Raw genomic sequence first — 13107 nt, forward strand, 5'->3', positions numbered from 1 at the left:
AATGAAATTTATTCATGTCCTTTACATTATTAGATTACAGCTGCTTAAATTTGGTAATATTTTGAGTGTTTTCCTGAACTCTTTGCCTCCACTGCCCAACTACATCTTTCTAACGAAGAAACCACTTTGACAAAAGCAAATAGTCTACCTGTAGTTTGCTCTTGGTTTTGGCATCCAGCAGTTAAACCATTTTAAATAGCTTGTTCAGATACTTCATGGCTGATCCTGCTATTTTTAAATATAATAATGGGGCTTTAAAAGTTTTAAATTAAATGTGGCCTTGCAGGATCATTCAGCTGAACCATGTTTTCTCTCTATTCTAATTTTGTGTCTGCTTATTTCACAGCAGCTGTTTCCAGTCACTTAGAATTTATCTATAGAATTATTTTTCTGGTTGGGCTGGGAGGAAAGAAAGCAAATTAAGACATCCTTCTAAATGTATGTGAGTTTTAATGTGTAAGATTGGTTTCACTTTATCTTGTGCAGCTGTCATTTAGGTTTGGTTTTAGTGAGCAGCAAAGAGTTCATCAAACATCTCTAGCCTCCTCTCACAGGTATTGATTTCACACTGAATGCCACTTGTCTCTGGCCCTTCAAAAGTACATACTAAATATAAAGTGCCATTTATTTATATATATTACAGATGGGCCAGGAGAATAACTGCTTGTACATGGACTGTTTCACTCCTGGCTTTGTCACTTTAATTCCTTTTCTGGGGAATAAAGTCCTACTTTTGACTCAGTAATGATATGAAGGTTTCTGGACTCTCACCTGAAGGGGTTGTGTGGCTTTTCTCTTACCTGAGAAGCCTCAGAAATTTTGAAAATGTGTTTTTCTTAATGTAGCAAGGTATGAGGAAGCAGCATTGTCATAAGATTCATGGCTGTCCAGATGTCTGCTCTACCTGAATATGGACAAAAGAGACTTTCTGTCTGTCCTGCTTCTTCCTTTTGTAGCACGGGATAAGTCTGTGGGTTTGGCTGTAAGCTGCTGGCAAGTATTTTGTGGCTCTTGCAGCTTCTGAATTAAATATCTAGTGCAAAGCTACTTGCAATTCCAAAGAAACCTGAGTCAGTGAGGCACTGACTCCCTCTGGGGAGTCTGGTGTGCTGTCTCATCTGAATCAAGGTGTTGTAGTTAGTGTTGATGAATGTTCATGCTGGGAAAGAACCTCAAAAAGGCCTGTTCTACCTTGAAACTGAAACAATTGTGAAGTCACAGCTGGAGTTCCCCTGGGATAAGGGTCTCTATTATAAATTAAAGGTGACTCCGACGAAAGGGAGAGAATGATGAGGAGGACTCTATGGATATTAGAAGGTTAATTATATACATTTTATCTAAACTGAATCTGTTAAGCATTCACTCTGCACACAGCTGCTAACACTGTACTGAATCTTGTGACTCTCAGCTGATACACACACAGAGTTGGTCCTGAGGAAACAAAACATCTTCATTTTGGATAAACAATCTCCATATTGCATTCTACTTTGGTACAACATAGGCACAGTGAGTGATAAGAATTGTGTTTTCTCTTTCTCTGAGGTTCAGAGAATGTGAATCTCAGAAATCTTTGGGAAGAATTGTGCCTTGCTTTTCTCTGTGAAGAGAAATGTGGCAACAGGTTTCTGCCATCTCTGTACTGTCAGGTTGGCCCTGTGAGGTCTGTGGACACTTCCCCTTCCCCTTTTTTAATGCTAAGGCAAAAGAGAGAATTGCAAGTTAGCAGCAGAAGTGTTTCTGGATGCCCCCATGGCACCACAAGCAGAGCAGCTGCCAGTTTGTGCTCAGAAATCCATGCACCCTGTTGGAGCTGCCCTACTCCATCCAGAGCCTGGTATGGGCTGGCAGAGCTCTTGTCAAAGAGGAGCACAGACCAAACCTTGGTGCTAAAAGAAAACAAGGGATTTGGATGTGTATGTCCTGCCAGTCCCCATCCCCAGCTGGTGCTGCTCTGGGAGGTACCTGATTGTGGAGAGGGTGGTTAAAAAAAAAAACAAACTTAATCCTCATTTGAGGATGAGCATCAGACATTGTGATCCTGATTGAGCATAATATGTATAAAGTAAAATGTATGTAATGGCTTTTCTGCATTTCATCTTAAACAGCGAGCTAGGAAATACTCAAACATGTGGAACTCTTGTATGAGTTAGGTGAATCTTTGTGGATGTTTAAAGTTGACTGTGGATGCTGTTCTGCCCTGTCCTTGCTGTTCCCTAGCTCTAAGACTCCTGATTTTACTGCAGAGTTGAGGTTACAGGAGGACTGTTGGCAATTCTAATGGAGAAAATAATAAAAAATTATTTGCCACGTCATCTGTTGTTCTGTCCAGTGAAATCTTTTTCTCTCCTTTGAAAGATTAAGCTCCTCAAATTTGTTCCACCTGCGAAGATTGAGAAACCACAAAACTTATGTTATTAGTGTCCATGAAAGCTAAGAGAAAGGCACTTCAGACTCGTGATACCTGAAAAAATACTCAGTGCTATTTGCTACAGAGTTGGGGAATTTAGGTGAAATATCATATAGATTTTCATACTTGACTTTGGTTTGCTTTCTAAGCTGGATTTTTGTGTGTGTGTATCACCGATACACACAAATCCAATAAGCTGACCAATAAACTGGTACACTTTCAAATAATTACTTTTTCTTCTGTGTTATTTTCCTGAATTCTCCTGCATCTGTTGCTTAACTCCTCCTCCACCTCAAGATCCTGCCCAGATACAGAGAGAGGTAATGGAGTTATTTTTCTGCCTCGTGCTAGACCTGGAAACAGAATTACTTTGCTGGTGAATTCCGCGTATAAATTATGAAAGAGCAGGCTACGGCCCCAGCTGAGCACTTTGCAGTTTCTTCCTACTGGATGTTTTGGAAGGGTAAATGAATACAATCAAGTCCCATTTCAGCAAAAGTGTATCTCTGAGCCAAATGATCTCTCACATGACTGTGAAACTTTCCAAAAAAAGTTTCTGATCTTAACTTCAGAGTCAGAATCATGAATTAGTCTGGAATGTAGATTCTGTTCCATGCAAACTGTGGCTTTGTGCAATATTCCAGGTTTATACTCATTTACATCAACTTTATTGGAAAGGAAACACATAATCTGTCTTTTTTTAGTTTGCCTTTGATGTGCTTCACATAATTCTTTGTGCTGCAACTGTAGAAACATATTCTTTGCATCATTTTTTTTTCTCACCTGTATTTTTTTTTGTCTTTTTTTTTCTCTCTTTCCTCCCATGTTTTCAGTCAGTAGTGAACCTGATCAGTGACCTACAGGAGCAGATGTGTAGACTGCAGCTGGAAATTAATAGTAGGATCCAAGAAAGGAAGTCTCAAGATAGGAAAGCAGACTTGACCCCTAATGGTCCTCAATGTGGTGCAAGATCAGTAGAGCCCCTGGGCCAGAAGAATTGCTCTCGGTGTGAAGTACGAGAAGCTCCCCTTGGCAGAAGCCTCTGTATTGCCTCTTCTCCCTCTTGCAGAAACTAAATTCCACTAACCAGAGCTGCCTTGGGAATGTTTTGGCATTAATCTTTGTGGCTTTCATTAGCAAAGAGTGAGAGTGCCATAAAAAAATGACCAGGAAAAAAAAAAATCTCACCCCAGGCTCTCCACCTCAGTTACTGGGACAAATTTGGTTACCATTGATGGCCGTCTGCTAAAGCACAGAAATCTGTAAAGCCCCTTTCAGAATTTTCGCAGTTTCCATTTCACTTGTAAGTCTGCAGTGCTGATGTGGTGTGGAGTTTTTTGGATTTAGGTTGAGATTTGTCTGATTTTGTGCAGCATGCTGGCATGGTTTGTAGTTTGCTGCTTTTCCTCATGATGATGCCATCCCAGCTGTGCTTGATGGTGTGGCCTAACCAGTCCTCTGAACACAGATTATTGATTCCTGGATATCTTAAAAGCTTAACACAGGTATCAAATAATCTCAGCTAAGACTCTCTGACATGTACCCTTTCTTTTTCTAATTAAAAGAGCCATAATAAAAATAATCCGCTGGTACTTTTAAAATAGTAAATCTATCACAGTTGTGTTTTTTCCCTGCCATTAGCAGGTACCAGAATTTACATAACAGATCCTGGTTGTGTTTGATGAAAAATGTCTCACATGGCAAAAGAAAAGCTGCTTTGCATAAATGGCTTCATATCACTGAAGGTGGAATGATACTAGTATGCCTAGAAAAAAACATTTTAATACTTGATTTCAAATCAGGTTGTTGCCACATTTCTTTGGTTAAAATTTGCATGCCCAGAACACATAAGTAATCTTCTTGTATTGTGAGGGAGTTTTTCAGTAATTTCTCTCATAGGTCTGTATTATAAAAGTAACTATTCTTTGTGTTACACGTATTTTGAAAATAGTGCTGTTGTTTCTGGGCTTGTTTTTGTGCAGGGCTGCTTAATGGACTATTGGAACTACAGTCTTTAGGTTGGAGAAATAATCTAAGAGTCAAATCTAGAAGTCATTCCAAGTAAATCTTAATGCAATGCAAGATGTTAGTGTGGTGCTTAATGTATGTACTGCACAGGAGCCCAAAATTGGGTCACTCCTCCAAACTGTTCCTTTCCTCAGTTCATTTTAAGACATTTTGTCTTGTTAGAGCTTCATCAAGGTTTTAATAATATTGTCCTTTAGTGAGTAAGATACAGTTCTATCAAGGACTGGGAGAAGGGACATTTAAGGGACAGCTTCTTAGAGTAGGACACAGTTTTTAGTGTGGCAGTTCAGTGTTGAATACTGTGTGGTTCATGCATGATCTGTAATTCAGGACTGGGAAAAATTAATATCTGCCAGAAAAACCTTGCCTTTAATTTCCTTCTTCCTCTGCAGGGTTTGTTACAGGAACTCAGACACCTCAAAATTAAAGTGGAAGAACTGGAAAACGAAAGAAATCAGTATGAGTGGAAATTGAAAGCAACTAAAGTAAGCACAATCCCTGGCATTTTCTAATGACCGGCATCTATCAGCTGGGAGGGGATATGCTCCATTTCTCATCAATATTTACTTTTCTGATGTTTCCCTTGTGCAACGTAGCTGTGAAGTCAAGTTTTCTTGAACCATCTTTGGAATAAATATCTTGTTTTGAAGGTGGTGTAGTTTTCTTTGTGCCTTTTGCTCCCTCCATGCAGTTTTCAGTCTGGTACTTCTTGCAATTCTTATTTTAGGCAACCACAAAAGGCATTTTGACTTGCAAAGAGCTGCTCAGAATAAAGGCCTATTTGAAGGCTTCCTGGCCTTGATTTATATAATGGTGACAAGCCTCTGTGGGATATACTTTCCTGAAGAGGCATGCAAAGTTTGTTGGGTGTTTGCTTACTATGGAATTTGTTTTCACAGACATTTAGCCCAAAATAAACCATTAGATCATCTGCTTTGACTTTGTGTATATCACACTGCTTGGCTGCCTTACACTTTTGTTGACCTTAAGTCCTGCATAGCTGTTGGATCATAATCTGGAGAAACTTGACATGTCAAACATTTAATCATTTTCCCCAGCAATTAATTTTTCTAGTGGAACATTCTCACTGTTATCTCTAGTTTGAACTTTTAGCCCTTTTCCACTGGATTAAAAAGCACCATACAATTTTTCCTTCTTGTGCTGTAATTACATCTCCTTTCATTTGTGTAATAATCCCTGTTGATATGAATGGCTGACTCTTGACCTGTGGTTGAATCTTGGAGAAACATTTCAAATTATTAAACTGAATTTTCTATTCAAGGCTTGATAGCTTGATCCAGACATGACAAACAGCTATTATTTGTATTAGCATTTCTTTCTTTTGAGAATTCTTGGATGAATAGCAGAATGTTGCTGTCATGTCTTTTTTCTCATTAAGATAATAGTTCTTCAATCCATGAAAATGTTTTCTCTGACATGGCTGAGATGAACAGCCTTTGGGAAAATATTTTCTCAAGCACTGTGTGGCCAGCTGCCAAGAAAGAAATTATGGAAAAAGTAGGAGCAGAAGGAAAATAGGAAAGAAGAATCATAAAACCCACTGGGGGAAAGAAGGTGCAGGACTGGAAAGGAAGAGAAGTACAAAGAAAGAGAAAGGAAGCAGAAAAATAATCAGAGATGACAGGAATTAGATAATAAGGGAAAAGAGAGCCTTTGAAAGAGTTCTGAGGTTGAGTAGACCAGGCGAGGCAAATCCAGATGTGGTATTAAGAGGTCTGCAGGCTTTTGTCTTCCTGTTATTCCAGCTTCTTAGACGAGACATTGGAATAAATCCATGGCTGGATATAAAAAGCATATTAGTCAGTGGGAAGTGTAGGAGCCCTTCAGAGATGCAGCAAGGCAGATTCTTCTATTCCACATGGAATTTTAGGCAGAGCAGTGATGTTATCCTGCAATCCAACTGTTTGCTTCCTGGTGAAAATAAGTTGGTGTGTTAATTAATCTGTGTTTCTCCCTGTTTGGATAATGTCCTTTGGTGGTTTGCATCTTTCCTGCTTTATTTTATTTTGAGAAACTGGTCATGGGGTTTTTTGTCCTTTTTCTTTGCTTTTTTCATCCCTTTTTCCCCACCCCTTTTTTTTTTTTTACTTTTGTCCTTCATCTTCAAGGAGGCTTTGTGTGCCTTTACAGGGGAAATGTAGAATGTTGACACACAATTATTTTGAGACCTCTGAAGAAAATCTTATCAAACTGCTGACTTACTAAAATAGGCTGCTAGCAGTTTTTCTCATCAATACTAAAAACAGATTAGAATCACAGCATTTCAAACTGAACAATCACAGAATTCTTCTCCCTCTGCCTTGTTGAGCTTTTTTATGTGGGATTTTCCATCCAAATCGGGTGGCAGCCCTAAATGTCCAGTAAATGTAAATGAATATGGTCTTCTGTTGCATATGTGTGGTGGTTTTCCAGGTCATGCTTTCCTTCAACCCTATTTGCTGTTTTGAGGAAAAACAGTTTTGTTATCTTGCAGAGAAGGCTCTGTATTAATAGATTCTCAGTTATACTAATAAGTAGTAACTAGGATTAAAAATAAATAATAAAATAAATAATAAATAAATAAAATAAAAAGCACCAGCATCTGTTTAAAAATCCTTTGATATCTTTTAGAGGTCTTCATGCAAACTTTGAGTTCCCTATAGTAGTCATTATTATTATTATTATGTGACCAACTTTATAGCATTGAAAACTTTCCAGAGTTTCCTTACCTACATAAATCCTTGGAAATGTTAGTCTGACTTCTCCAAGAGCTAATTGCATGGGGAAAAATGAGCTTCTCTAATAGCAATAACAGCATAAATATGTATAGTTGTCCTAGTGTTTGTGAAATATCCTAAGCTGATAACTGACCTCAATCACAGCCTCCCTCAGACATCTCCTCATTCCTGGGAAGGACTCACAGACAAGGGGTGGGGAAGTTATTCTGACTTTGCTGTGCTCTTTTTTAGGCTGAGATAGCCCAGCTCCAGGAGCAGCTGGCTCTCAAAGATGCAGAGATAGAACGCTTGCAAAGTCAGCTCTCCAGGACCTCCTCATACACTGAAGTGGCAGAAAGAGGTAAGAGTAGAGGAAACAAAATTAAAAATTCAGAACCCTACTTTAAGTTTGCTTTGGTAGCAGCTTGGACACTGGATGGCAAAGAGATACAAAGAAATGCAAGAATGGACCTAAAGTTTATTATGGGAGGAAAAGCAATGTCAAATTCATTCTGTGCTCTGGTAGAGTAGAGGCCTTTAACGTGTGAAATTCCACTCCAGTCTAGAGGCAGCACAAATTGAAATAAGGAGCCTCAAGAGTCTGAAACTTTTTCTGTTGGTGTTTTATGTGTAATTGTAAAGACTCATTGTACATCAATGGAAATTTAATTTTCAGGTATACCTTGAAAATTTCTTAGCAAAATCTTTACAGTTTCTGCTTTATAAGGGACAAAAAAAGGATCACAGTAGTAGCTAAGCCTAATGTTTCAATGTCCAAACATCCTAAAAGAGTCTTTGCTTCCTTTCTTCATGGCTGTGTCTCATTCAGGCTCCCTGTCCCATGAAAGTTTGCATTTTCAGTGTCCCTGCCAGCCTGGGCTGGTTTAGGGCTCTGTGATATTGCAGGTTTCTTTTTGTCTCTGTTGACACAGGTCAGTGGCAAACAAACCAGTTTGTTTAGCCTTTGGTCTCAACCAGTGGTGCCACAGCTCTCGGAAATATTCACTCCCTGGGGCTCCTGCCAACTGCTGGGCAAGGAGAATATGGAATTAGGGACCTTTTTCCTCTGCAGCACCAGCACTCAGCCGTGCGGGAGTGTTTGTGTGCAGTTTAGCACAGGGCATCAGCTTTGCTGCTCTAACAGCTTCTGTGGGTGTTAACTGAGGCTTCCCAAGACTGCCCTGGCTGGGATGTGAATTTCCATGTGCTGTGCTTCCCCCTTCCCAGGGCTCCCCAAGAACCTCCTCTGGTTCATTCCAACAGAGTGACCTAACATCTCCTTGTGGTGATCTCACCCAGCTGCAGAGCTTGTGCATGTAGAGAGCTGCATGTGTAACCAGAAAATTAGTTGGTCTAACAGCAGTGCTTGGTAGAGGAACCCTTCTACTAATAGAAATATGTATTTTCTGAGGGATTCCCAAATAATTTAGGGTATTTCAAAGGAAAGATAGTGGTATGACAGTAAATCTGGAGCTCAGCAGCATTCAGGTTCTAGCAGTGTGGTGAAACTGTCCTTGATTCCAGTGGCAGAAGAATCAAACCCTCTACAAAATCCATGGGCTATGTTCAAGGAAAGCACTTAGACTGTATTTGAATGGAAACAGTAACAATCCTTCTGAAAACAAACAAACAAAAATTACTGATTGATCAGAACTTTAGGTGCTTTTCTCAAATAAAGTGGAAATGTAGTATGCTAGAATGCATATCCTAATTAAATTGCAGAATTGATCTAATGTGTGCTTTTTCTACATACTTGACTCTCACCACTTCCCATCGTAGAGGAAGTTTATAGGAGAAGGCTAAAAGAAAAACGTAAGCCTTGCAATTCCCTTTTGGCTTTATCTCACTGTTCCTTTCATACCAATGTTAACTCAGATGCCTCCTGCAGCAATAATTCCATGTCTGTTTAGATTTGGCTGTCTAATTGTAACACACACGAGACACTGCTTTCACTGCCTGCAGCAAGCAGACAGCTCCTTTCCCTGCTCAGTGAGATTTCACTGCAGAAATAAAGGTCAGAGGTTCACAAATCAAATTGTTGGACTTCAAAGGGATGTTGACAAGGTTAACAGAGCCAAAACTTAATAATTGCCCCCTTTTATTTGCACATATGTAAACTCCATTTAATAACAGAAAAGACAGCTTTAATTGAAAGCCTTTCCCTTTGGAGGGGAGGATTTAGGCTTTTTTATTTTTTAAATCATTCTATCAATTTTTTTTTAAAGTCTGAATAAATGTCCCCATACTTGATGATGTTAATGAACACAGTAAGTAAAATTTGCTTTAGTGTGCTTAAATCTACTTTGACACCAGTCCTTTTTGAAGTCTAACATTTATAAAGAGAAATTAGTAGGACTGTGATTTTTTTAAAAAGTCTCCCAGTTGCTTGCCCACTGCCTGCTGGCTTTAGTTTTTTATTTGGCTGTGCCTGTGCATGTCCTGTGTCTCTTCTTTGAGAAAACACCTGTGAGGTTCACATACATGTTTTAAACTTAATCATTGCAAGGTGTGCACTTTCCAGAATCCCTGCAATAAAAACTAATTACAGCTTTTTCAAATAGTTTAGCTATGACATTGTGTGTTCAACCTTCATTTGTAAAACCTTTTTTCACAGATGCTCTTTGGCAATGTTGATTTTCTTTCCCCTCTCTCCCTTCCTGCCTGCTGCCATATCTGTTTTCATGGTTTTTTGGGAACAGTTGTGTCTGGTGTAATGTCAAAGCATGAATAGCTGGAGGCGGGAGTTACAACACAGGAACTATCTCAGGTTCTGTCTCCATTACACTTGGTTTACTCAGGAAGGTTTGCTGGGACTATTGTGTAGAGAAAAATGGGAGACTTGGTTCAGCAAAGTTAGAATGTGATTAACAACCTCATCAGTTTCAGAGAGGGTGTTTTAATTGACTTGATTTTAACATTACTGGATAGCCTCTATCACTAAATCGTGTGTGAGGAAATTCTCCATTAGCTCGTGACTTAGATTTAAACCAAGTTGCCCATACTGAAACACTTAAGTAAATAACATTTTACAGAATTTCCTTCTATCAAATTAGTTTTTTGTTATTTTTCATTCCCAAGTTCATGGATGTACTTTAGCTACTTCTCAGATGGAATATATTTTCAATCCTATTTTAAATGATTTCCTTAAGTATATAACAGCAAACATACTCTCATCTTTTTTGCAAAATGAGCTTCTGTGTTTCTTTTCTTTTCCATTGCTTGACTTTCATAGTTAAAAATAGTGTTATGTAGTCTTTTGTAAGCAAAACCAGGATGTTTGTGTTGTGCAATACTTTTTACAGTTCAGCTTCTGAAAAAATCTACACTAAATGTAGTTTAGTGGTGCTCTGGCCATGCCACTGACATGGTTTTGGTTATTAGTAAGAACATAGGGAAAGTATCACAAAACATCTCTTTACAGTAAACAGAACAAGTCTTATTTCTCTTACAATGTTTTAAAACATTTTCAGACCAAGAAGTTCAGAGGCTGAAGATAGGAATGGAGACATTATTGGCTGCAAATGAAGAAAAGGTGAGAAAATAATCCTTGTTCTATGTGTTAAGAATTAAATTATAGTTTTGAATCTCTGAAATGTTCCAAATAACACATTTTCTGTAAGGACTAAATGAGAAAGGGGATTAATTTTTCAGGAGACTGTCATTTTTGTGGTAACAAATCAAGCCATGGGATTGCTCTGGATGGTGGCACACCCATATATGATCACATAGACAATAATATGCATCCCTAAAAAGTTCCTTTAGCAAGTAGAGAACCCAGACAGGAAATATTAGTTCTGGAGAACATTAATGTGGCTCATAACATTTATATCTCAAAAAAAGCTATAATGTCAAACTCCTCTGGTTTCCTTACAACTATAATTTCACACTGTCCAGCAAATATTGCACACAAAGGCAAATAACATTCCTTACAAGGCATGTGAAGGACTGAGCCTGTTTTCACTAAAATCACAGAGATGTAGTACAGTGTTTCTGCAGTTAAAAATGAAGGATTTAAAATGTAATTTAATTTACTTCATGTTTTCCACAGGACCGTCGGATAGAGGAGCTGACACTACTGCTAAGCCAGTACAGGAGGGTCAAGGACATCATGATTGCAGCTCATGGTAAAATGGCTTGGGAATAATGTCCTGCTTTTATTTTTAGTTTATGTGGTGTTTCTTGTGACCATTATGACCTGTGACCACCAGCCATGTTTCTCAGCATAAAATGATCCTAGAGAGGGAGAACTCATTTCCCTTCCACTGAGGAAAACCGTGAGAGCTGACAAGACAAGTTTTGTTTGGAAAGAAAAACTGAAAACCCACATTGCTTTGCTGCACACAGTTCTGTGTATTTAACTTCAAAATCTGAGGGGGGGGGGGGGGAAATCTGTGTCCCATTTCTCCTATACAGTGTAGGAAGTGGAGTGGGTTTTAGGACAATCTTCTTTTAAGTTGCCACCATAATTTTCAGCATTGAATTGAATCTGGGATACTGTACACCATCACATTAACAAGCAATAACAATATTTTTAGGCCTTGCATGGCAGAATGGAAACTTGTGTTTAACACACAAAAATATGGAATGAGAGTGAACGTATTTAACACACAAAATAGAAAATGAGAGTAAATCTCTCTCTGGACGTTCATTACGTAAATAAATAAAAAGAAGCAAGGAGCAAGCCATGATGCTCTAGATTGTTGAGCTGATACTGCAGAGAGCAAACTTTACCAGTTTCTCTCCCTTTCTACTCTCCAATGCTTTCAGGCTCTCCTGTCTCTGGTGGCAGTGAAGAGGAAGTTGAGGCAACTTTAAGGAAGTGGAATCTTCTGAATAACTCTCAAGGGGAATTACTGAAAACAGAGGTACAGATGTTCTAAAAGCAGGTTCTGCTGCATAGATGATTTTTTGCTGTTGGTTTCTCTGTACTAATGTGGGTGAGGGTTCAGCCTTGGCAGAATTTTTGTTTTTATTGGTATGGGCACAGTAGATTCAGCAGAAGACATCAGAGCTACAGGATTGAAACTCTTGTATCTTCCCCAGCCCCCTGCAGGAGAATTGTCACCAGCTGTGCTCCCTCCAGTTCCACACAAAGCCATGGAAATCAGGCGAGACCTTTCTTTCTCCTGTGGTGCTAAATTGTATTATTTAGACTGTTTAACTGTTGGCAGCTTCTCTTGACTATTCTTGGCTTTGCTGCAGTTTGGGGCACTTCTGAAAGCTGTGTTTGTTGTGGAGGTTGGCAATGCTTGGATGTTTAAAGTTTAAATTATAGGAATAATTCAGCATTTTTATATATCATATATTATATATTTATATAATATATATTTTTACAGAATGAATATATTAATATTATAAATATATAATATATATTAATATATATGCTATATATTCTATTATGTTATATTGTTATATATTTGTCTTTCTATTTATTTATATAAAATATATTTCTATATTTATGTCTATATATAATATTTTTATATATTTATATATCAATTTATTTCTGTTTAAAGTGGAAGCAGTCCAGTAGCTTCAAGTAATTTAACCTCTCAGCAGGAAGAATCTCTGGAATTCACAAATAGGTAAGAATAAGTAACTTTCATCAAAATGTGAAACAATTTCCCTTTCTAAAATCCCTAAAGTTTGCACATTGCTCACAGAGAGTTATTGCTGTACTTGTTAAGAGTTTCTAAAATCATCTAGAGGAACAAGGCTACAACTGCCCACTGGGCCTGGCTTCCTTTCACTGCTGCTCAGAGGATGCCTTGTTGCTCTTTCTGCCTTCATCTGTTGCTGTTCTCAATGCCATGATTTTCAGACTAAAAGCACAATAAAATAAACAAATATCTTAATTCTGAGCTATGTTTCATGCAGACATTATGTGACTTATGCAGCTGTTGTGCATGAGACGCTGGTTATATGCAAACAAACCGTGTTGTATTGACTGCTGCTTCT

General features: G+C 38.4%; 1 protein-coding gene across 15 annotated transcripts in view; it reads left to right on the forward strand.

Moving 5' to 3' along the window:
* Positions 1–13107, forward strand: part of PPFIBP2 (PPFIB scaffold protein 2) — a 95123-nt gene that overhangs the window by 67261 nt on the left and 14755 nt on the right. For 13 of the 15 annotated variants that reach the window (XR_013182654.1, XM_077179552.1, XM_077179549.1 and 10 more), the window contains 8 exons: positions 4828–4920; positions 7405–7513; positions 8932–8964; positions 10623–10684; positions 11201–11276; positions 11920–12017; positions 12196–12260; positions 12666–12734. Coding sequence is in view for 14 of the 15 variants with exons in the window: in XM_077179552.1 (XP_077035667.1) it covers positions 4828–4920; positions 7405–7513; positions 8932–8964; positions 10623–10684; positions 11201–11276; positions 11920–12017; positions 12196–12260; positions 12666–12734 (605 nt within the window). In the remaining variant the exon portion in view is untranslated. The remainder of the gene's footprint in view (positions 1–4827; positions 4921–7404; positions 7514–8931; positions 8965–10622; positions 10685–11200; positions 11277–11919; positions 12018–12195; positions 12261–12665; positions 12735–13107) is intronic. The other 2 variants (XM_077179551.1, XM_077179559.1) reach the window with 1 other exon arrangement.

This window comes from Agelaius phoeniceus, chromosome 6, assembly GCF_051311805.1.
Source record: "Agelaius phoeniceus isolate bAgePho1 chromosome 6, bAgePho1.hap1, whole genome shotgun sequence".
NCBI lineage: Eukaryota > Metazoa > Chordata > Aves > Passeriformes > Icteridae > Agelaius > Agelaius phoeniceus.